Genomic DNA, 26,030 nt, shown 5'->3' with positions numbered 1-26,030 from the left:
TTGGTGCATATTTTTCTATTCACGTGGGTATGTACAATATGCAGCTTTTTCTTCAACTCTGCCCACAAGTGTTCAAATGGGTTCAGTACTGAGGATCGTGGGGCAAATCCAGCACCTCTAATTCATTGTCATTAAACCATTTCTTTGCCAATCTCGCATATGTTTTCGGTCGTTGTCCTGCTGGAATACTATCCTTTTCATCCCCATAGTACTTGAGCACACAACGTAACTGGTCTTGTAGGATACCCATATATAGCTCAGCAATGTGACCACAATTGATTCTGGTGAGCTATTCAACAACCCTATATCATCAGGCTTCCTCCACCAAACATGACAGTTCCTTCAATTTCTCAATCCATTAGCCACTTTTCGTACTTTTTGACAAACTTGAGACAACGCTTTTTCTGACAATATTGAAATCGAGGCTATTTCACCTTTTTTTGGCAACCATTTCAGACTTTAGTAACGTACGTCGCATGGTGCCTGTATTGACATCTGTGATCTCACTATTGCAAAGCACAAGAGCCATCTCCTCTTTCGTGTTTGTCATGCCAGCACTTATAGACCTTGTAATGAGGCGACTTGTTGACTCCAATATTTTGACTAGACATCCAACTCTTGGCTTTGTAATGGGTGGATGGACTTCATTTCACATTCTTTCAGCTGCCATGACCCTGACATGATGCAGTTTGACAATTTTCTTGGTCGAGAGACCAATATCAATGAGCTGGACAATGCTGTTTCACTTTTCTTAGGAAATCTTTTTCATGGCTGCTCCTCGATTGGAACTAGTGACCTTTTGCATTGGGAATCAACCTAGTAACACACTAATGCGGGCGTCACACGAGACGATCTATTGTGCGATGCATCGTCGGGGTTACAGTTTTCGTGACGCACACCGGCATCGTTTGCGACGTCATTTCGTGTGACACCTCCGAGTGACGCTGAATCAGTCAAAAATCGTGAGTCGTGTACACGTCGCTTATTTTTAAAAAAACATTTATTTTTCTTGGCGCCGGTTATTCATCGTACCCAGGGCAGCACACATCGCTCTGTGTGACACCCCGAGAATGATGAACACAGCTTACCTACGTCCCAAGGCACCCACCGGCTATGCGGAAGGAAGGAGGTGGGTGGGATGTTTACGTCCCGCTCATCTCCGCCCTTCCGCTTCTATTGGCCGGTGGCTGTGTGACATCGCTGTGACGCCGTACATCCCTCCCCCTTCAGGAAGAGGATGTTCGCCGCCCACAGCAAGGTCACTCAGCAGGTAAGTACGTGTGACAGCGGTTTAACGACTTTGTGCGACACAGGCAGCGATTTGCCCGTGATGCACAAACGACGGGGGCAGGTACGATCGCTCGTGCGATCGCACGATAGATCGTACCGTGTGATGCCCGCATAAGCTATTAAAGAATGTAGGAGCAGGTTGTAATTTGTAGTATACAATAAGAAAAAGATTTTTCCATCACCAGGAGCAAAACCGTTAAAATGCAGTGACATGACAAGAATCTGCATAACTTATCATATGCTAAATAGTTGCAAGTCAAATTTATGTATGAGATAGCCAAGATAATTGTCTAAAAAATTATGGTAGTTTTACTTTCGAATGGTGAGATATGGAGCCTGAAAGGTAAAAGTTCAAAATATTGTTACCATAAGACACAGGGTTTGCTCTGCAATTTAGAGACAAGTCAATCAATGGTAGGTACTGACTTTATTATGCAAATAGCAGGGCATGGTGGTACACCACGGCATAGACCACGCCAAGGGTGCATTGAAACATCCTCATTTGCATATCACATAAAAGTTGAATTTTAATTAATTATAAAGTTAAGCAGTACTTACCTACTATAATTTAAAAAGGACTGTTTCAAACTGATTCAAGAGTGTGCCAGCTTAATACCAGACAGATGCCAACTATGTTATAGAACTAGCACCACTGTGTTACAAAAATAGTGCTGTAATTTAACCATGTAAATGCTACTATCAATGTATGCATTGTATGAAAGCTCGGCGTGCAGAGACCAATGCCACCCCCGCATAGCCCCCCATCTTGGCTATTCTTTCTTCATGCACTGACAGTGCGCTCTCCTACCAGCTCTTTACTCCTGATCAGAGCCAACAAGAGATTGCAGTGGCATTGTGCATATTGCACAGTGATAAGAATCTACTGAGCATCCTTCTGAAATGACAACCAATGCATGCTCAGTAGAGCAGGGACTAGCCCAGCCCTTGAAATGGGTGTCACTGATGACACTTCATTATAGGGAGCGGACAGAGGCTGCAGTTGTAACTGCACTGGAAATTCTAAAGGTAAGTGTCATCGTACAGGATGTAGTAAAAAAAAAAAAGCAGTTAGTGTAGAGAAAAAGTTAGAGAATTTTTAATTAAGGTATATTAGAAAATAGATTAGATGATGGCATTGAATAGAGAGGCATTTAGTATTAAAATTAATTTGTTTTTCGAGCAACTCCAGTAAGACTAACCAGTCCAATGATGCATTATACAGGACAACTATGGTAAGAGCAAGGTCTAATTCAGTTGTTAGCAAAAGGTTTGAGAACAATTATAAGATTTTCATATGTTTTTAAACTTTTATTGACAAATACATTGTTTATGCAAAAACTCAAAATTTGCAGTGTTGATCCTTATCTTTCAAGACTTCTGCAAGTCGACCTGACTGCTGGATATCAGCATTTGTTCCAAATCCTTATTAGTTGATCACAACATCAGTGTTTTTGATTCTTCACCTGTTTTCTTGAGGATTGACCACTGGTTCTTAATGAGATTGAAATCTGCGAATCTTCCATGGACCCAAAATGTAAATGGTTTGTTCACTGAGCCCCATAGTTATTAGTTTTGAATTGTGACCTACAGTTCCACCATTTCATTACCAATTTACTCCTTGATCATTGGGAGAAGTTGCTTATGAAGGATGTTTAGGTACCATTCTTTATTCTCTGCAGTGTTCTAAGGCACAATTGTGAGTGAGCTCACTTGATTGGATGTAAATCAAACCCACATATTAATGGTCTCGGGATGCTTTAATGTTGGAATGACACAGGACTAATGGTGGTGCTCATCTTTTCTTCTGCAATCAGTCTCCTGGGTATCTCAAACAGTTTGAAGTTCATCAGAGAAAATGCATTATTTATTATGCATTGCTTATATATATAGCGCTATAATATTTTGCAGCGCTTTGCATACATTATCATCACTGTCCAAAATGGGACTTACAATCTAATTCAGTATGTCTTTGGAGTGTGAAAGGAAACCGATGAGATTTGAACCCAGGGCTCCAGAGTTGCAAGGCGATAGCCATTGAACCACACTTTACCCCAGTCATCTGTAGTCAAATTCCTGTATTTCGTGGAGAATGTATGTCTATGCTTAATGTTTTTCTTTCACAAAAGTGGATCTTTTGCTGCCATTCCTGACATCAGGTCAATGTCCAAAAGCCTTCACCACATGGTGAGTGCAGAAGAACTGATACCTACCTTATGCCATTCATGAGCAAGCTTTTCACTGATGTTTAACAGATCCCATAGCTGATTCCTCTTTAAAGGGGTTGTCCGACATAAACTCAAAAATTTTTGTTAAGCTAATCTGTGCTGTATTGTCATATAAATCACCCCTACATTGTTATTTTTTGTTTACTAACTTTTGTTCCTCTTGAATGACTCTATGACTTTATTCTCTGCAGCTCTTTGTTCACATTCAGCTCTAGCAAACATGATAACTTCCTGTGCTAAACCTCCCAGTCACAGCTGGCACCGCCCGGCCTCAGTGTTCATCCCCACCCCAGCGTCCAGCCTCGCCCCCTGCACACACATTCTATGTCAGTATTCTGCCCAGCACTTACCTGTTATCACTACAGCATTGCAAATAACAGCCCCACATCGGGCTCTGCACCACACACACACACATCGGACTCTGCACCGCACACACACACATGGCTCTGCATCCCACACACATCGGACTCTGCACCGCACACACACATATGGCTCTGCACCGCACACACACACATATGGCTCTGCACCGCACACACACACACATATGGCTCTGCACCGCACACACACACATATGACTCTGCACCGCACACACACAAATAGGGCTCTGCACCGCACACACATACATATGGCTCTGCACCGCACACACACACATGGCTCTGCATCACACACACATCAGACTCTGCACCGCACACACACATATGGCTCTGCACCGCATGCACACACGGCGCTCTGCACCAACCCCCCCTACTCCCATAGGGAACACATGTAGGGAATACATACTCACCCGTCCTTGGTCCCCACCGCTCCTGCACGTTCGCGCGCTGTCTGTGCTCTGGACATATCAGCACAGTAGTGACGTCACCGCTGTGCTGAAGAGAGCACAGACAGCGGGGCAGTGATGAGAAGCAGTGCTGTGCTCCCTCTCATCAGCGCTTTCAAATATATCGGCGCGGTGCTGGAGCTGACACCACGGCAGCCGCAGGCAGGCCCCTCCCCCAGGTCACGGACCCCACAGCAGTGCAGGGGGAGGTTGCGGGAGAGTAAGGGGTCCGGGGGAATGTGTGGGAGGGTGCAGGGAAGGGGGGCAGGGCTCATCGCACTGTACAGCCCAGCAGGGCGGCAACATGCTGTTCCAGATTTACATGTCAACATGGCCCTGCCCATGTTGACATGAAATGACCGGAAGCAGTAAAATCACGGCAGGAGCGGTCACATGACCACTCTGAGCCGGGGGAGAGGGGCTGACAGCAGGGCAGGTAAGTGCTCACAATCTACTTACCTGCTCCAATGTAGCCCAATAGGGAAATAATAAAAAAAAGCAAAATAAGCCGGATAACCCTCCTGGCACTCGTTGAACTTTTTTGAACACCCTGAAACCCTTATTCACAGCAATTACTCTTCTCTATTTGAATTCCTGGATGATCCATCTTTATGATCTGATAAATGGTTGATTTTAGGGCAAATTTTCAAGCAGCAATGTCCTTGGCTGTAAAGCCCTTGGATGCAAAATAATAGATGACGGTTTTTTTTTTTTTTTTTGGAGTCAACTATTGTTAACAGAAGAAGACAATGATTTTAATTAATTCAATTAAATCAGCCGGTCAGAAGATATCAGTGTCCATGGTAACACAAGGATGAAATTCAATGGAAATGTGTTTTTTTTTGTGAATTAGTTAATTTTCGTTAAAAGGAATTGATTCAGTTTTTTTGCAGTGTATCTGATCACTATTCATAATCCAGATTCAATTCAAATTGCCCCTATAAAACTGAAGCAGCAAACTTTGTGAAAACCAAAATTTGTGTCAGTCTCAAAACTGTTGCCCACGATGGTACAGTGTTATAAGCAGGTTACATAATCAGTATATTACATTCAGCTACATTAGAAAATGTGGTGCTTTCTTAATTTCCAAGTTTAACACTGCTTTAATCTATTATATTTTTAACCATTCTCCAGAATATGTCAAAATAATTTATACATTTGATTTTTATGTAGATTGCCCAGCCGTGGAAGGTTTGTCGCCTCATTTGCATGCATCTGTCAGTGATTTAAAACCAGGTTCCAAGATCAGCTTGAAATGTGACCCTGGCTATCAGATTGTGGGCAGTTCACAACAACAATGCCTTAACCTGGGAAAATGGGACCAACCTCTGCCTCGCTGTGAAAGTTAGTATCCTACCAGACATTTGTAAAATGTGAAGAAAATTGATAGGGATTTTTAAGTTAATATTCATATATGTTGAAATAACATCTCACTATATCTTGGGAATGATGAAGCTAACATTAGGTAATGACCAGAAAGATATTATAGTCATAGGAGTCTTAGTATAGATTACCATGGAATAAATTCTAAATTTTCAGCAGTATGTGATCATTTATAAATATTGCATTCAACTTTAAGTGCTTTTAGTGCAAAAGTGATGTAGTTCTGGAATTTTCAATTTATGTCTGATAATGGGTTATAAATAAGATTTGCTTTTAAGGCAATAACCACTTTGAATCAAATTGGTATCCAGCACTTTATAATGTGCAGCCATCTGCTTCTTTAACATTTATAATGTGCTTGGGTTCTGAAGTAATAATGTATCAATATATGGTTAACTTTGAATGTCTGCTTTCCTAACTGATTTTCTCCCACGATATAAAGTTAATATGTAATAATATATGGTTAGGTTCATTTGTAATGAAATGTCAGTTTTGGTATTTTGTTCCAAAATTCATCATTTTATTAAGGAATCAGCTGTGGAAAGCCGCCTCATCTGAAAAATGGTATTAATACGGATGAAAATTTTTTTGCTGGAAGCACCGTTACATACCAGTGTAATGTTGGGTATTATCTCCTTGGAGATTCAAGGATGTTTTGTACAGATAATGGAAGCTGGGACGGCACCTCACCTATGTGTTTGGGTAAGTTCACTCTCATGTATTAAACGGGTTGTACAACATATCACATGTCGATAGAAGAGGAGGTGATAAATGTATGAATGTTTGAAAACTAGCTGGTGGACTGCTCATTGGTTTCGAAATGGGGGTCCCAAAGTACCCTGTTTGTATGGAGCAGTATTGAGCATGTGCGCCCACTGTACTGTTCACCATTTGTAAGAGTGGTTGCTCACTACATGCTCATTACTACTCCAAGAACTCATAGGCTCCCATTCTTGAAATAAGAGGAGTTTGAGCAGCTGAAGCCCCAATTGTTATATATTTATTGTGTTTCCAATGAGTAAGTGATAGATAAGTTTTGACCAATCAGACATTAATTTTTTTTATCTGTAGTATCATACAATGGGGGATTAAAGGTAGTGATGGGCGAACCTCCCGATTCGAAAATGCATTAGTTAGTTCGGGAGACTCGCCCAAACTTTTTGTAAAGTTTAAGTTTGGGTTCTGAGATAACGCGAACTTGCGTCCGAACGCTGACCTTGGACTTTACAATTATGGGATGGTATGGGGGGTCTGTAAAATGCAGAATATAGTTAATATTAAAGATTGTCATTATACTTACTGCTCCCACGATACGTCCTGCAGACTCTGTCTCCATGCCACTTCTGCTTCCGGGTCCGATCATTATCTTCCGGGGGAATTCACCGCACTGCTCGTCACTCTGCAGTCTTCGGCTGTTTTCAGCCATGTTTGTTGTGACATCAGGGTTTACCCCAGTCCATGAGCCATGGACTCGATTGAACTTTGACTATCACTGTGCGAGTCTCGCATCGATATCACCCAGCATGGCGCACACTCTCCTTAGAGGAGCGGGTCGGCTGCATGTATTTCCATGCAGCTGAGGTACTCCTGTTAGGAGAGTGTTCGCCATGCTGGGTGAGACCGATGCAAGACTCACAGGAGTCATATGCTAGTGGAATCATACCCTCAGTGTAAGCCTGCTTCTCGCTCTGTATAGACGTCTGACATTGCTCTACCTGTGGACCACGTCGGACAAAGGATTTTTTTATAATAAAGATGGAGTCTCTAAATGTTTTTTTTATTTTATTTCTAAAAATTATTTTTATATGTGTTGTGTTGTTCTTTTTACTGTTTACTAGAAATTCATGGTGGTCATGTCTAATTTGGCATGACACCTTGAATTTCAGGCTTAGTACCAGCTGAGAATACAAAGTTAGTATTAATCCCTTTATTACCCAGTGTGCCACCATCATTTCCAGGGGCAGTTGCGGGCTGCAGAGAATCCCAGCACCCAGCTGCCTGATTTTACCTGACTAGCGATCAAAATATAGTGGGAGCCCATGCATTTTTTTTATTAATTTTTTAAATAATTTAAAAAAAAATTAATGGGCTTCCCTGTTTTTTGATTGTCAGCCAAGGTAAAGCCAGGCAGATAGGGGTGGCAGCCCATAGCTGTCTGCTTTATCTGCACTGAGAATTAAAAATACCGCGAAGCGCTACGTCATTTTTTTTAAATTATTTATTTTTACACTACTATATGTGTGAGGGATCCAACAGCCAATCTCACATGCTGTCACGCAGAATGGGCGTCTGTGATTTGCTGTTAGAATAACCTGGAATCTGTCCATATATTCTAGATGCTAGAATGTATGGGCTAGTTTCAGATAACTCCACCATCAAATCACAGACGCCCACTCTGTGACAGCGTCTGCGATTGTCTGTTATTTTAACAGTAAAATAAAACAACAACAGAGAAAAAAATATTTTATTAGAAATAAAACAGAAGACATTTAGGACTCCATCTTTATTACCCAAAAAAACCCCTTCGACATAGTCCAAAGGCGGGCGAGCATCTTCAGCTGGGCTACATCTGTGGGAAAAGATAAACAAAGGTCTGCTCACAGCCCTGTGCCGCGCTGGGTGATACTGATGCGAGACTTGCGCAGTGAAAGTCAAAGTTCGTTCGAATCCATAGCTCGTGGACTTGGGTGAACCCTGACGTCACTGCGAAAACGGCCAAAAAAAGCCGAAAACTGCCGAGTGACGAGTAGTACAGTGAATACAACCGGAAGTTAATGATCGGATATGGAAGCAGAAGCGGCAAGGTGACAGAGTCTGAAGAACACGTCATGGGATTGGTAAGTATAAGCATAATGTTTTTTTACTAATGTGCTTTTTTTTAAAGCCCCTGGACCCGAAATGGGCCCGAACTGTAACACGAGCTTCCCAGGAAAACTTGTGTTTGGGATTCTGTGCACGAACATTGTGTTCGGTAGGGACCCTGAACTTTACAGTTTGGGTTTGCCCATCATTAATTAAAGGCTTATTCCTATCTCAGCCTTTAAAAGCAAAAACAGGAAAAACTCTGCCCAGTCAAGCATTAGAGTTGGAGCATTGGAAATCACCAAAAATGAGTTACAATATTTCCATAATTCCTATGTTACAGACTCAGAATAGTTCTACTCCAATGGATTGAGCCTGGACATAATAACTCATTAATGAGTTAATCCTTTTGAACAAGCACATATAAGCAGCCTGTTGCATGACAGTTAAGGGGGCTCCACACTGCAACATCGCTAACGATATATTGTCGGAGTGACAGTGTTTGTGACGCACATCCGGCGTCGTTAGCGACATCGCAGCCTGTGACAGCTAGGAGCGACGATCAACGATCGCAAAAATGGCAAAAAACGTTGATTGTTGACACGTCGCTCCTTTTCATAATATTGTTGGTGGCGCATGCCGCTGGTTGTTCGTCGTTCCTGCGGCACCACACATCGCTGTGTGTGACACCGCAGGAACGACAAACATCATCCTACCTGCGTCCACCAGAAAAGTAGGAAGGAAGGAAGGAAGGAGATGGGCGGCATGTATCGGCTGCTCATCTCCTCCCCTCCTCTTCTATTGGACGGCTGTTTTGTGACGCGGCTGTGATGTCGCTGTGATGCCGAACGCACCTCCCCCTTGAAGGAGGGATTGTTCAGCAGCAACAGGGACATCGCTGAACAGGTATGTGCGTGTGACGCTGCCGTAGCGATATTGTTTGCTACGGCAGCAATCACCACATGTCGCACGAACAATGGGGGCGGGTGCTATCGCTCGCAACATCACTAGCAATCGCTAGCGATGTCGCAGTGTGTAAAGCCCCCTTAAGAATCTCTGTGACCAACCAGTACAATCCTGTGACAGCCCTCAGTCCAGTACACCACTGCGCAACCAGCTCTGTCCTCACCTATTGTACCATCACCCATTCCCTGTAGACTGTGAGCCCTCGCGGGCAGGGTCTTCTCTCCTCCTGTCTGTTTTGTACTGTTAATGATTGTTGTACATATACCCTCTTTCACTTGTAAAGCGCCATGCAATAAATGGTGCTATAAAAATAAATAATAATAATGTACTGAAAGGATGGTCCTCATGATTGAAAGTTTAAGGACTATTAAGCAATCTGCCATGTAGAGTACAGTGATGATAGAGCATCATACATGATAAGCCAATTTCTCACCGGTATTCAATAACATTAAATTACAAAGTATAATAGAAAAATATTAAAACTTGAGATTCCTTAGTCATTAATACTTTTTATTGGCTAACTGAAAAGATGGTAACAATTGAAAGCTTTGGAGTCTATTCAGGTTTCTTCATCAGGCACAGTTGCCTGATGGTCAGTCCTGAGTATGGATGAGTGAACCTGAATTGTAAAGTTTGTGGTTCAAACAGAACACTGGGTGTTTGGGTCCTGGACCTGATCACAAACTTTTACCAATATGTTCGATTCTTGTTTGGGTTTGTCATCGGAATAAAGCTTGTTGAAAGGCAATCAAAACAACAAGCTTTTCTGGTGTGGGCACGTCCAGCCCCATCGCAGCCATGTCAAGTATTGGCATGGCTGTGATTGGTCAGCACACAACTGTAAAAAAATAAAATAATACGTGGGCTCCAATTCTGGCATTTAACCTGGCTCATCCCGATTGCTCTGGTGCAGTGGTAATTGAGTAAAATATGGGATTGATGATAGCTGTCATTTGTCAAAACCACAGGTGTCATCAAGCTCTAGGTTAGTAATGGGGAGGCATCTATGAGACACCCCCATTACTAACTTGGTATGTCAAATGAAATAAACACACATAGAAAAATCCTTTATTTAAAAAAAAAGATTCAGATATTCTTTCACCCCTTTATTAACCCCCCAAAAAAACACGGCAGGTCTGATGTAATCCAATCGATGTCCCACGACGATTTTCAGTTCTGATACATCCAGAAGCTGCAGTGACAGAAAACATTACTGGTCACTGCAGCCTCCGGGACACATTGAGGGGAGCGGTGGAGCCCCTGGCTATGAGAAGTGGGTGACCTCTGTCAGGTCACCAGAGTTCACAGCCAGGGGCTCCCACAGTACCAACTGTGACTGCCATTGAACTTGCTGCCAGGTTGCTAGACTGCTCTGCCTCCATTTCATGCACTGCCACAGTCCAGCAATCCAGCAGCACCGGTGGGCACAGTTGGCACTGACGTCTCTGCTTCTCACTGCCACAGGCTCCCACTGCCCTCAGTGTGTCCCAGAGGCTGCAGTCACCGGCCACGTTTTCGGTCACTGCAGCCTTTTGATGTAGCAGAACCAAGTATCATTGTGGCACGTCATGTGGTTTACGTCGGACCTGTGGGGTTATTTCCGAGGCAGCTGTGGGCTACTATTTTTTGGTTGGGTCCAATTATGGCTCTTCTCACCCTGATAATACCAACCCCCAGCGGTCTGCTTTACCTTGGTGCTGAGAAAAGATAAGGTGGACCTCAAGCCATTTTTTTTTAATTACTTACTTACTGACTTATTTAAATAATTAACAAAAAACTGAGTGGGATCCCGTCTATTTGTGATAACCAGCCAAGGTAAAGCTGACAGATGGAGATTACAGCCCATAGCTGTCTGTTTTAATAACACTTGTTATCAGAATTAGAGTAGAAACCCACGCCATTTTTTTTAAATTGTTTATTGCTTTTTACACTACAATACAGCAAACTGCTCTGCAATGAGTCACAGTCAGACACTGACATAGAGGGTGGGAGGCCTGCATAGCAGTCTGTAACCAATCACAGATGCTGGCACAAAGGGTGGGGGAAGCAGTGAATATTCATGACGTTTAATGAGTGGGTCCAGTAAAGAATCTGACTATGTTATCTTCCAGGGAAACATGGTATGTATAACTGTCCTGCTTTTACCCCTATTTTGCTTGGTTTTGCAGCACCCTAACACTTACTATGACCAGTTTACAAGTTTACAGCCTTTTTTATCACAGGGACTTGGGTCCCCATTGACTTGTATGGGATTCGTTGTCTTGTGTCAAGTTCCTGAACTGAACTTTTTTCCATCTCCGTGCGAATTTGGCGAACTCAGATATCTAATGTTTTGCTCTTCTCTAGTCCTGACTAGTCTCGAAAGCTTGCTATTTGTTACAATCTTTTTAGTTAGCCTTTAAAAAGTATTAATGACTGAGGACCCTCAATTTGAATATTTTTCTATCTACTGGCTAACACTGTATAAATATATATTGTTCCTGTACAAAGTATGATCGGTTGTTACACTGGATTTAGATTTTGACTCATTTGACTCATTGACTCATGACTAATTTATTTCCATTTATATAGTGTTCACTCTATCTGCACTAAAAGATCATGCTTGTGTTAATCTGTGAATTTTGTGTTTTAAGATGTTGATGAATGCGCAGTTGGATCAGATTGCAATAAGTATGCCTCATGCAAAAATACCAATGGCTCTTACATTTGCACCTGTATACCACCATACTCTGGTGATGGAAAAACATGTACAGGTAAATATGGTATAAGATTGGTTGTAATATAAACAATAAAAATAATTATTAATAATAGTAATATATAGCCCACAGACGGAAGCTTCCCATATTCCATCAGACCTACTCGTCTTCATATAATTTACTAAGTTATATAGAAATCATGGAGGGTAATTACTTGCTTGGGACCCCTGTATGAGCCAGAATGGATGATCATTATTGAGCTTTAGATTATAATTGGCATGCACTTGGTCAAGGTGGAGGTGCTGGTAGAGGGGATGACAATCCCACGCAATCAATGTCTCAAAAATCACCGTACCGTGTAGTTTTGATAAACTCCCTTATTAATCAGCAGTAGATTATCATTAGAGGACTACTTGGCATTCTGCCAGGTAGTCCAGCATATTCATGAGACCTGTATAACTGATAGATCTGTAGCAGAGAAAACATTGATTTTATCAAAATAACAGCAAACAGCTCAGTGACACATCACTGGAATCAGAGTCTCTGTCTCTACATTATGCTGTTCTCAGATGAGGTAGCAAAAACCTGGTGACAGATTCCCTTTAAGTGGAATATACAATTAATCCCTTTAAAGCTTCATGATGTACCTATACAATCGCCATGAGCACAGATCACTTAGTGCTCCATGATGAATATGTTCTTGATGCTGATCCCATGGTACAGCCTATGTACCAATAAAATCATCTGCAGGCAACTGACCTATATATATTAAGAGTGCTGATTATATCATCCATGATGTGCAGGCAAAAATGTGGGTTCAGCATGCTAGCCTGCATCAAAGCAAGTGACACGACATATGACGTAAATATCCATCATATTTCGTGAAGGGGTTAAACAATGCTTTGTATGCCCACCATATATCATCTGGTAAAGGGTCTGGCACGGAGCAAAAAACTGGTTTGTTAAATTTAAAAACTGTAATAAAAAGGTAATTCCTTTTATTGCCACATCCTCACTATTATTCTTGGAAGTGCACTATTATAACCCTATGTTATTGTTTTACCTCTCCTATTATTCAGTGCTGCGCCTCATTCCCTCAATTCCTAGACCTATTACAGCACCATTGGATCAACAGCCATTTAGCGCCTCTATCTGCATTCAATTTTTCATAGATTTAAGTTAACAGCTTATTTGGTAAGCACATGAATAGCGGAAAAGATAAAACGTGAAAAACAACAGAACTGTTTTGTTTTTTTTATTTCTCCCCATGAAGAGTTAATATGTGTATAGACCAGCTGCGGAACTCTACAGATTCATAGCTATATATAATGCTGTGTTTCACAGACATCTAAATTCGGCCTTACTTTTCTATCAGTATCTCATTTCTTTTAATTATGTTGTAGAACCAGTGAAATGTCAAGATCCGGGTGGGTTGGAAAATGGAAAATGTTCTGGTGACTACTTTGGTGTTGGAAGTGATCTGACATTTTCATGCAATGAGGGATATGTCTTGAATGGAAATGTGAAAGCCACGTGTTTGGAGTCTGGTGACTGGAACGTCGAATTTCCCTACTGCCAAGGTACAGAAAACTGGTAAAGGTGATATTTTTATAGTAACATTATAATAATGAATACTCTTATTCTTATACATTAATATATTATTCTTATACATTTATTATTAGCTTTGTGCACTTCAGCTTAGTGCAGCAGTTTGAGCAGGACTCCATTCGCTCTTTTGCTTTAACTAGTCCCACATACAAACAACACTTGTAAAGAAATGTATTACAGTTGTAGCACCCCTGAGGTACCACAAATGTAACCCGTGGAAATCCAAACCCCGGAATATCCGTGCCAGAGTAAACACACCAGCACCTTCAGGCCACACACACAACCCCACCACCAGACTGGGAGACTGCCTAGTAACAGGTAAAAAGGGAGGGAACTGATCGGATAGTACCACCCAGCCTGTAGCGAGAGACCCAGCGAGGGGGAGGGGCCAATGGTCAGTTGGAAAAGGCGGGAGGAAGTGGTGTGCAGTCTGAGGAGTAGTGATGGGCAGTCCGGCTCTTTTTGGTGATCCGGTTCCCATGGCTCCGCTCACCAAAAAGAGCCGTTTCTTTCAGATTGTTCTCGGCTCCTTATTAAATATGTGTTCACCCCAGGGGATCGGGGACTGAACCCCTTAAATAGTCCAGGCTGCCTGCAATAGGACCAAGAGAAACAGGGGTTCCCAAGTATCTCTAGGCCACGGGAGCACATCAACAACAAATGTGCACAGAAGACAGCCAAGCCAGGTCACAGCATGGAGAAGAAGGGGAGCGGATACACCTAGGACCAGCACCCACGGGTTTAAGTACCACCACAACAAAGTAAACAAGGCAAGTTAAACTACAATACTGGTGTGGACTGTTTCCTTGACGGCGTGCACTCACATAGACTGTTTTCCCACTACAACCCCCATCATCCACTGCTGGGGCCTGTCCCTGCTTGCGGAGGGGTCTAACCATCCAGGCTGCATCACTCCATCAGCCCCAGCAGAAACCTGTAGCAGCGGCCCCAAATAACTTAGCTGCACACCGCAAGTGGAGTAGTCGACAAAAACTCTTTTTATTTTATTTTCGTTTATTTAAAACCCCCTTTATTATTTACTCCAAAAGACACCGCCAGGGTCACGGAACCGGACCTCACCACAGCTGACGTGGGTGGGTGGGCGTGTCACAGTCATAATACCGGTGAATGCAAATGTTCCTTATCTACCCTTTACAAATAAAACTGCCATGCTTGCAATTTGGCTGTAGATTCTGTGGCAGCAGAAGTGTTGTTCAACAGCATCTGTAGTTGGGACTGAGGTGCAAGCTTGGCCTCTTGGGTAAGTATGGAGCAAGTGTGCCGCCCCGTGCTCGGGTGCAACCGAGCCGCTCGGATCCGGGCTTGCTGGTGGGTGGCTCGAGCGCCTCCGGATCCGGGGGCCCCTATGGTCACTCCGATCTATAAGGGGGTTGACGGTTTTGGGACGTAGGTGTACGGCCGGAGCCGTGTTTTAAGTTCGTGATGCCACCCACGGGATGTGGTGAAGGTGGACACCACCGCTGCAGTTACGGGGCACCTGGGGGAGATGGTATGTAGCAAGTTGTTAACCCCTCCGTGGGCAGGGATAGTGGTCCCGGGACCCGTTGGGGGTGCTTTGGTGGTGCAGGGAGATGGGCGGCCGGAGGGCACTGGTGTACTCACTATTAGAATGAAACACTCGAGTCTCTGGTAAACCAAGATGATGGTGGTCGATGCCCGCAGCCGGCTGCAGTCGGGATCCCCCACCCGGTTGGTGGTCTCTGCCTTTCTCCTGCACCTGTTTGAATTGTTGGGTTGCCTGCGCTTGCAGCGTCAGGAGTCCGCTCCCCGGCTTGTGGATGTCGGGAGAGCCCATTTGCCCGCAGACGCTGGCCCGTGGGATCTCTGAGCCCTTGCGGTGGCTTTCTATCCCCTCGTTGGGCTGTTGTCTTCTAGGGACTTTGGGTGGGAAATGACCTAAAGTCCAGACTGCAATCAGTTAATTAACTCAGTCCAGTAGTTTTTAGACCTCGTTTCAGGGTCTGAGTACCCCCTGTTGTGTTCCGGTTTCCGAGTCAGTTCCCTGGGTTGGTACCGGCGGGCCACTACCCTGTCCCGGTCCACCACTGTTCCACCGAGCCATCTTCCCGGCTCCTGCAGGCAGAGTCCTCCATATGCCTCCTAGCCAGAGGTGCCAGGGCTCCTACCCTGGCACCTGTCAGTCTGTCACTGGCCTGGCCCACAGGCCTGACCACCTCCACTCAACTCTCAAACTGATCAGCCCGTGTTCTCTTGCCTCAGGCCCTCTGAACTCCTCGGTGGGCGTGTCCAACTGCCTGGCTCCGCCCCCTGGTGTGTCCATCCAGCTTTGAGGGTGGTGACTAGGGTTTAATGTGGTAGGCTGGTGTTACCTAGTTAGGGACTGGTGTAATGTGGGGCCCTATTTGTGACTACCTGGCTAGTCCAGGGCGTCACACTAGCACATGTAAGATAGACAAAAATTGAAACCAATGTAAGATCTGCGCAGTGTCAATAACAAAGAAACACGGCCAGAGAGGGAGAGAATAATGTCGGAAGAGGAGTTTCACTCTAGCTACCACCATGTCAAGACTGTGAGAGAGATCCTGGAGCTGGAAGTCCTCAGACGCATCACTCTAAAAAGTAAGAAAGGGCTGCAGAGGCTGTGAATGGGTGGTTTTTCAGTAATATTACATTGTTGTATTAGCCCTGAACAAGTTTAGCAATTGACCAGACACTGTTCTATTACCCAGTCTGAAGCCAGTGAGGGGCTCAAACCAAGAGTGAATGTGTTACATGATTGATAAGCAAAATATAAGCCAAAATGACAGTTTTGAAAACAGAACAACCTTTACCAGGGAATATAATGAAATATATGATGTTTGGTGATGATGACACTATTTTTCAGGATGATAATACATGTTGCCACAGAGCAAAGACATGCATATTTGATTTTCCTGCCAGATTTTCATGACTAAAATTGCACTGCATGTTACAGTAGTAGCATTCTGATTTAGATTTTAAGAGATCTCATTCACTCACTGCAGAGAATGAAACCAGCTTAAGGTGACAATCTCACACTTATATATTTATATAATATCAAAATCTGTATTGAATAAAAAATTTTAATCTTGCAAATTTTTACACTGAACATTGGTTCCATTGCTTCTATTACTTCCTGTTTTTACAGAAAACTTTTCACACGTCTCATTATCATCAGAGGCAGCTTCTATACATAAATGAAAGTCCAGGATCTTCCATTCCTAACAGATAATGTGACACCTGACCCTGCTCCCCCTCTTTCACAATGACCTCTGCACATGCTCATTTGATACTTTAGTACAAAATATAGGGGCTGAATCAGTCTATTGATGCTACTGTACACGGGGAATTCCTGAAGGAATAGAAAGGAGGGTTCTGATTCATCAAATTGCAAGATGTCTATTTGTTTATACAAATGGTGATGTGATACCATGATTTAGACAGTTAACACAACAGACACCAGTGAATTTGTGTAGTTAGCAGTTGACTCCACTAACCTGCATCATGATATCGTTGTCGTCTTGTGGATCATTTTCTGATGATACATTCCTTTTAAGTATATTTTTAGCCTATATCTGAATGCATAGACTATAACTATGTTAAGACTTATGTTTTATGTTTTTATCTTTCTAATGTTACCAAGCTGTGTCATGTGGTGAACCACCATTTCCAGAACATGGCAGCGTTATCGGCTCAAATTTCACTTACGGCTTCACAGTTAATTTCAGGTAACGTTGTTTTCGTGATAATCCTCCAATATCTGATATTTCTTGGTAGAATGAATCATGGATTATTGAATACTATTAGCAGTATATGGGGTATAATAAGAATTAAATCTTTATTGTTCTCTATGCATTTTGACTTCATAAAAACTATAAATTGCCTCTAATTTTTGTTGGTGTAGATGCAATGAAGGATATACATTACTAGGTAGTGAAGATTCTGTATGTCTTGCTGATGGTTCCTGGAGCAATGGAATCCCATCATGTGAGTCGGTCTCATGCTCCAAACCAAAGGAAATAGCTTATGGGAATTTCACTCTAAATGGCCTAAAATACAAGTCAACAGCATCATATAAATGTGAGACGGGATACAGGTAAGGTATAAGAATGGTATATTGCAGCATCTACAGTTTAATAATTAAGCTTCATCCAAAAATTAACTATAGTAAAGAAGTTACATTACAAAGAAAATGGTCAGGGCATAAAACTCAAACACAAAAAAGCCCCTTCCTATTTCCCCTATAACTGCTGTTAGGCTATGTTCACGCAGAGCTTTTTTTGCAGCATTTTTGAGGCGTTTTTTTAGCTGCGGATTTGTCTTGGTTTTAAGAAAATCCATGCTAATAAAACGCTGCTTTTTACAGTCCCAGACAGATTTTTGAATCTCATCCACACACACACACTCAAACACCTGCAGATTTTTTCCTGACTGTTGTGCCAAATACCTGTGTTTTTTGATTGACACAAACCATTTTGTAGAAAAAACGCAGCAAATACGCACCAAATCCGCAGCAAAAATGCCACTAAAAAAAACACACCAAAAAGCCCTGTGTTAACATAGCCTAATAGCTTCTAATAGGCGTGAGCAGAGAGTCAACCATTGATGAATGTCTTGTTCTTCTCCATTCACTTGTGTTATATTCATAAAGGACATGGAACAGGAGAAAAAAAGCTTCTGTGTTTGGTTAGTCTGTGCTCTACTGTACACCGCCAACATGACAGTTCACAGCACAACATGAAGACTGTTTTTCCCTCTTCCATCTCAGCCTCACAGGAATATAGTAACTCAGAGACACGTGTAATGGGCAGTGTTTATTCAGGATGCAACCTGACCTCATGCAAGCTCAGGATGAGTTGCAACCTGAAATACAATTAGCGACAGTGGCCATATTGGATTACTGTTTGGCAAGCATTGCAAGCGTGCGTGTGTAGCAGAGCATTGCAGGTGTGCGTGTGTAGCAGAGCATTGTGGACGTGCAAGTAGCAGAGCATTGTGTGCATGTGTCTGTAGCAGAGCAGTGAAGGCGTGCATGTAGCAGAGCATTATGGGCGAGGGTTCGTATAGCAGAACATTTCAGGAGTGTGTGTATAGCAGAGCATTGGGGGCGAGTGTGTAGCAGAGTATTGCGGGCGAGGGTTTGTGTTGCAGAACATTTTAGGCATGTGTGTAGCAGAGCATTGCGGGCGGGCGTGTGTAGCAGAGCATTGTGGGTGTGTACATAGCAGAGCAATGCGACAGTGCGTGTGTAGCAGAGTATTGTGGGCTTCCATGTAGCAGAGCATCCTCGATGACTCTTTCCACAGTTCAGGATCACTTTGCAATCACCAACAAAATGGCTCTGAATTGTGATCCTAAATTTCATCCTCCCTTATCCTTTTGGGAAACACCCAGATTGGGGGGAGGTGTGACATCACACACAGGAGAGCAGATTCTGCCCACTTTTACTGCAGTTGTAATCCAGGCTAGTTTTGGTTTTCAGCAGCTGCTCCCCTTATTGTTTAAGAGTAGAACATATACATTTTTTTAAATTATTTTTTCATATTTTGCTCCATTAAAAACAAATAAGACATTAAAACATTAATAATTTATATTTTTTCATTTATAAAAAAAAAAAAAGAAAAATATGACGGCACCATCCCTTTAACCTTCGTCAGGCTGCATAATTTTACAACGTTAACAGCGACCCCTTATCTCTGAAGGGGGTGCAGATATTTTATTGAAATTTGGCCAATATATTCTGGACCAAAACTGCAGAGATGTCACGAAATTTCAGCCCTCTACGGCTTTTGGAAAAAAAATGTATTGCAATTTTAAAACGGAATAGTTACAATTGTACCTATTCAGCTGGACAAAGGTTAAGGAAAACTACAGTGACAATATTTTTATTATGTTTTTTGCATATCTATTTGCTTTAATTTTACTGTGCTTGATTGTGATTTGAGTAACAACATTTTTTCTTAGCTTGCAGGGTCCATCAACTTTGATGTGTGAAGCTTCTGGTAACTGGAGTAGTGAACCCCCATCTTGTGAACTTGTGACTTGCGGTTCTCCTCCCATTGTTAGGGATGCCATTTCCAAAGGAAGTCACTTTACCTTTGGAAAAACTGTGACATACACTTGTAAAGAAGGGTAAGACAAGCTTTTTTTTGTCCGTAGCATATCATAATAGGTCAACTGACGACATGTATGTCTACCTTTAAAGGGATTCTGACAGCCCAAACAGACAGAGGAAACAAAGCACACAGCCTTGGAAAGAGATATTTTGCGTAAATTACACAATTTCTGACATGGATTATAACAAATAAGCTAAAGCATGATTGGTTTCCTCCAACTAAACCACATTCAATTTCAAAGCGACACTCCAGGTTTTTATTTTTGTTTCACTGCCAAAGTGTTATCACTAATACATGTTTCCTGCCCTAGCAAAATACTTACCAGTTACCATCTTCTGCTCTTTCAAACGCCACTCCAATCCCTATCCAACATCATGAGAACACAGCTTCTGACTGGCAGGAAGTCATAGATAATGGTCACAAGCTCTCAGTGTAAGTATATGAAAACCTCGTTTTTGCTCACACAGAGTTACATTAAGAAGTGACCTCCGGTTTTCCCAGCAAACACTGGACATATCCGGCAGGTCACAAACAGCAGAAGATGACTGGAGTGGAGCTGAGAACATAAGACAGTGGTTGGTAAGTATATTACCAGGGGTAGGGAGAATACATTTGTGATACCACTCTTGCAGTGAAATACAATTAAAAAAAGCCGGAGTAGGGCTTTGAGAAAAGTGATGAGAGAGTCATAAAGCCAAAAAAATCAACTAGACCAAACTTTATGACTTTTTTAGCCATAATTTTGGAATATAGCTCTAAATTTCCCTTAGGCATTTAAAAACTGCAAATTATTTATGATCAGATTTTATTATTTATAGTGAATGTTCATCCTTAAAGACCATATTTTTCCATATATTTACACTGACAAGCAAAAGGGTAACAATGCTTTGAACGTTTGAATTTTAGGTTCCACTTCTCACCATGCACTGCAGCTTCAAACATAAGACTAATATTATTTTATAGACAATCATCTTGGCTATGTCATACATAAATATAACTTGCAACTATGTAGCTTATGATTAGCTATGCTGATTCTTGTCAAGTCACTACATTGTTACTGTTTTGCTCCTGGTGGTGGAAAAATATTTTTCTTGCTAAATACTACAAATTACAATCTGTTCTCACATTTCCTAATACCTCAATGTGTTATTAGGTTGATTCCCAGGTGAAAGGTTCAAATCGAAGGTTTCCCAATAAAAGAAAGCCAGCATCATCCAGCTAATCGATAGTTGTCTCTTGGCCTAGAAAACTGCCAAACTACATCATGTGAGTGTCATAACAGTTGTAAGACTAGGAAGTTATAAGTCCGTTCATCCATTTGAAAGCCAAGAGGTGGATGTCCAGGCAAAATATCAGAGTCAACAAGTCGGCTCATCACAAGGTCTATCAGAACTGGCACGGCAAACATAACAGTACACGTGGCTCATGTGCTTCATAATACCAAGGTCACAGACATCCACGCAAGCTACATGCAATGATGTTACATAACTCTGGAATGGTGGCCCAACAAAAGGTGAAGAAGCCTCGACTTCAATATCGACATAAGAAGCGTTGTCTAAAGTTCGCAAAAAAGTACAAAAAGAAGACAGTAGGCGATATAAAACGGGTGATTTGGAGCAATGACATGAAAGTTAATAAATTAGGCTCTGGTGGGTGCAAATAGGTTTGGAAGAAACAAAGGAGAAAGGGGCTAATGGATCAATAAATTGAAGGAACTGTCAAGTTTGGTGGAAGAAGCCTGATGATATGTAATTGTTTCATAGCTAAAGGCGTTGGATTCTTGACCAGGATTGATGGTGGTCAAAATGCTGAGCTATATGTGAGTGTCCTACAAGATGAGTTACTTTGTACACTCGAAGACTATGGGTATGAAAAGGATGACATAGTGTTCCAGCAAGACAAGGACCCAAATCCTATGTCGACCTTGGGGAAGTAATGGTTCCATTACAATAAAGTAGAGGTACTGGATTGTCTCCTACAGTCCTTATACCTCAATCCAATCAAACACTTGTGGGTAGAGTGGAGGAAAAATCTATATACTTACCCATGTCAGTTGGCCAGTATGCATCAACATTAGGAATGTGTAGAAGAGACCTGGGATCAAATTTCGTTAGAGAAATGCTTGAGTCTAATTGAGAGCATGCCTAGGAGGATTCAAACAGTGCTGAAAACAAAAGCTTGATTTACATATACTAACAAAATAATACAAATTAAAATTTAGATTTTTAGGAGCAAAACTGTAACAATGCACTGACATGACAAGAATCTGCATAACTAATTCTATGCCAAATAGTTGAAAGTCAAATTTATGTATGAGATAGCCAGCATGATTTTCTATAAAATGAAAATAGAAAAACAGACAGCACTCTAGGGGTATTCTCCATATTTTTTAATTCATAAATAGCAGATGACAGATGCAATGTTTCACCCTATAACAGGGCTTTATCAAGCAAGTTTGCGTCCCCACTCCCAGATTGGAGACGCTTACCTATGGTGCTGCAAACATTTGTTTGTCTTGATTATAAAATGAAGGTAATCTCTTGCTAAAATCTGTAGCGGATGGTGAGATATGGAGATATGAAGCCTGAACGGCAAAAGTTTGAGACATTGTTACCCCTTTGCTTATCAGTGTAGATTAATTTTTTATATATTTTAACCTGTATTTTGCAGCTGGAAGCTCATTTTCATATAAATCTCCAGAACCCTTGCCAAGATATAGCTTTAAAGGTTGTCCAAGATTTTTTTGTTTGGCCAAAAACTTGAGGCGGTAGAAAATGGCAAACATAGCTTTGCTCACCTTCCTAATTTGAAGCAATGTCTCTCCTCCTCTTCTGCTGTCCCAGTCTCAGATGTCAGAGCTTCATCTTATCTATATTGGCATCACCACTGTGTCCTGTGATTGGCTGCAGTGACTATGTGCACTGAAGTTGTGATGTCACTCCTGAAGCTTCCCAACAAAGATCAGGGCAGCGGTGGAGAGGCAGAGCTGGACCTAAGGAGAATGAGTATGCATTTGTTATTTTCTACAAACCTCAAACAATTGTGAAACAGGATCCCCTGTGGGAAAGGAGTTGTAGTGTGCTTTTACACATACAGGATTACTGGAATCTCCATAAGATAAATAGAAGTGAAGAGTACAATAGTCAAACCTTTACTGCTGCTTCAGTAGTGCCAGTAGTTATGACTTCTGCAGCTAATCACAGTGTTTCAGTGGTCAAGGGGTATACATACAAACTTCACTGCTGAGGCTAGTGATTCGCTATTGGCTTCTTTATTTTAGAACATTTCATAATTTTCTGCACTGCTTTTTAAATCCTTAAACACCCTTTCAATGATAAAGCATAGGAAAATAAGTAGTAGTGGGGGTTGATGGCAGCTAGATCATAACATTGTTATGTTGTCTCTGAGTGTGAAGAGAAAAATGTTGGATGTAAAAATGGTATGAGGTTAAAATGTGGATATACAATTACGTTGAAAAATACCATTAAAAATAAATTCAGACCTAACTGTGAATTACTACACAAAATTCATTATACCTTTTATCTTTTGCAGTTACATTTTAGTTGGCCCAGAAACTATAACCTGTTTAACAACTGGAAAATGGAGTGAGAATATTCCACAATGTATGGCTGTTTCATGTGATGAACCTCCAAATGTTGACCATGCTTCTTCAGATAGTGCTCATAGACTTTATGGAGACACTGCATATTATTACTGCTTTGATGGCTATAGCATGGCTGATAACAGTAAAATGCTGTGTAATGCGCTAGGAAAGTGGGTGCCTCCTAATGGCAAGGACACACCTTATTGCATAGCTGATTTTTGTGAGAAACCTCCTGCTGTTGCATATGGTATCCTGGAATCAATCAATAAAGCAAAATTTGTTTCTGGCACAACAGTTAGCTTCAAATGTATGGAAGGCTTCATACTAAACACATCTTCTAAAATTGAGTGCTTACGAGGTGGTCAATGGAACCCATCACCTACAGTAATTCAGTGCATACCTGTCCGTTGTGGAGAACCACCTGGAATCAAAAATGGCTATGTCAGCGGAAGTAACTACAGCTTTGATGCAGTGGTAGCCTATAGTTGTAATAAAGGGTTCTACATAAAAGGGGAGAAGAAACGGACATGTCAGGCATCTGGTGAATGGAGTGGTCGACTTCCAGCTTGTCATCCAGTCTCCTGTGGCCAACCACCTGAACTTGAAAATGGGGTTATAGAGGTGTGTGTGTTCACTTCTTTTCTTTGAATCCACTTGTAAAGTTTAATAAATAAATGTATTTATTTGTAGCATTGCTGGGTAAATTATTTCGTTAATGAATACCTGTCATCAAATGAAAAATAGGCAGCTTATATTATTATTATTATTATTATTATTTTTTATAGAGCACCATTGATTCCATGGTGCTGTACATGAGAAGGGGTTACATACAAAATACTATACAAGTTATAATAGACAGACTGGTACAGAGGGAAGAGAACTCTGACTTTGCGGGCTTATATCTATAAGATAATGGGGAGGAAACAGTAGGCGGGTGAGGGTGAGGAGACAGCTCTAGCAGTGGTGAGGCGGCAATTCCAACAGTGGTGAGGCAGCAGCTCCAGTGGTGCTGAGGCAGTGGAGTCATTGGAAACTATCGGCATTTTTGAAAAGATGAGTTTTCAAGTAAAGTTTGAAGCTTGCAAGTATAGCATATAATCTGATGTGCTAAGGCATAGGACAAGGGATGCTCTGGAGAAGTCTTGGAGGTGGTTATATCTTATTTAATTTCCATTGCTCCCCCGATTATTACCTTTTAGTTTTGTTTTTTTAATTCCTGGTATGGTTCCAAAGATGTAGGCCTTTTTATTTTGTGCAAATCTTTGAGGTCTTTCACAAGGGGCTGTTCCTCATAGGATAATTATGAATATCAGTGTGAAGACATGCTGCCAGAGAATGCTGTGAGCAATGCTCCCTTGGTAAAGAAGACCATAAAAAATAACTAAAAAGACCCATATCTTTGGGACCAACTGGCAAATTTAAGAAAATAAAAAGGGGCAACAGGACCAAAATAGTAGCAAAAATTAGCCTCTTTTGATGGTGACAGGCCGTCTTTAAAGGGGTTCAGTGCTAAATAGAATGTTGCCTGAGCGAAATTTTATAATTTTTATATATATATATATATATATATAATTACTCTATAGAAATTGCACTGAGTTACATGTACAGCTACATGTATTGTAGCCTATACATTCACAGTTCTGCCTGTCATACATGAAAACAGCCAACAAGCTTGCTGTCAGGGACAATTACTTTTCAGAGCTTGGTGTAATGAAATCACTTCTTAAGTTGGCTTTCATTTGCCATTTTCTTAACAATGGATCATTCATGCTTGGTCTTTGATGTTTATAGTTTTGAATTACAAAGCTGTAAGTTTAAATAGCAAAAGTGGTGATCCAATAAATCTTTTCGTATACAGCCTTCATAATCATTTATGACATGAAAAGCCAGAATATAATCTGATCAGGCTTTTCTGGGTGTCCTAGGTCCCAAGTGTGGTGATCTCTGATCTTGCATTACCTTGAGAGCCACATTCACCTCTTATACTGGGTCACAAACCACATCCAGAGCTCCCCACCACATCCCACTCCAAATAGTGACATCAAACTCCTGCCTTCCTCATGGTAGTGACACCCAGAGCCCTCATTATTGGTAGAATGACAGCCAAAGCTTTCCGGCAGAAATCACAGCATGACAGGGGTTCCCACATTACCCACATTCGGTATTCTCACATCAAGAACTCCTACTACTATCAGATCCGCTTCAAGCATCCCCTCTATCTGGCAGTGTTGTCCCATCTCCAGCTTAGCACTACGTAATTTAACTCTCCAACCACAAGGCCAGTATATTAACATCCATATCTGCTCTTCTATGTGGGGAAATTCACAATAGTTAGCATCTGGAGACCTGCTTTTCATAGCTACAGACAGTTGCAAGTTACATATTATAGGAGCAACATATCATGGTCCCACGAGCCACATGTGGCTCCCACCCTTGGAGCTTTAATCACCTCGAGAAAGCTTGGTGCATGAACTGAACCTACAAGTACCATGAGATTTTATTTCTAATGCCTGTAAGATT

At 41.8% G+C, this 26,030-nt stretch overlaps 1 protein-coding gene across 1 annotated transcript in view; it reads left to right on the top strand.

The window, feature by feature from the left end:
• SVEP1 (sushi, von Willebrand factor type A, EGF and pentraxin domain containing 1) overlaps nucleotides 1–26,030 on the top strand; it is a 570,842-nt gene that overhangs the window by 397,782 nt on the left and 147,030 nt on the right. The window contains exons 30-37 of the mRNA XM_075316174.1: nucleotides 5,509–5,679; nucleotides 6,247–6,420; nucleotides 12,120–12,239; nucleotides 13,586–13,762; nucleotides 17,434–17,518; nucleotides 17,695–17,886; nucleotides 19,755–19,922; nucleotides 23,459–24,131. Of these exons, the coding sequence (XP_075172289.1) occupies nucleotides 5,509–5,679; nucleotides 6,247–6,420; nucleotides 12,120–12,239; nucleotides 13,586–13,762; nucleotides 17,434–17,518; nucleotides 17,695–17,886; nucleotides 19,755–19,922; nucleotides 23,459–24,131 (1,760 nt within the window). The remainder of the gene's footprint in view (nucleotides 1–5,508; nucleotides 5,680–6,246; nucleotides 6,421–12,119; nucleotides 12,240–13,585; nucleotides 13,763–17,433; nucleotides 17,519–17,694; nucleotides 17,887–19,754; nucleotides 19,923–23,458; nucleotides 24,132–26,030) is intronic.

Source organism: Anomaloglossus baeobatrachus, chromosome 1, assembly GCF_048569485.1.
Source record: "Anomaloglossus baeobatrachus isolate aAnoBae1 chromosome 1, aAnoBae1.hap1, whole genome shotgun sequence".
NCBI classification, from domain to species: Eukaryota; Metazoa; Chordata; class Amphibia; order Anura; family Aromobatidae; genus Anomaloglossus; species Anomaloglossus baeobatrachus.
The sequence above is the reverse complement of the archived record's forward strand: the minus strand, read 5'-3'. Positions and strand labels throughout refer to the sequence as shown.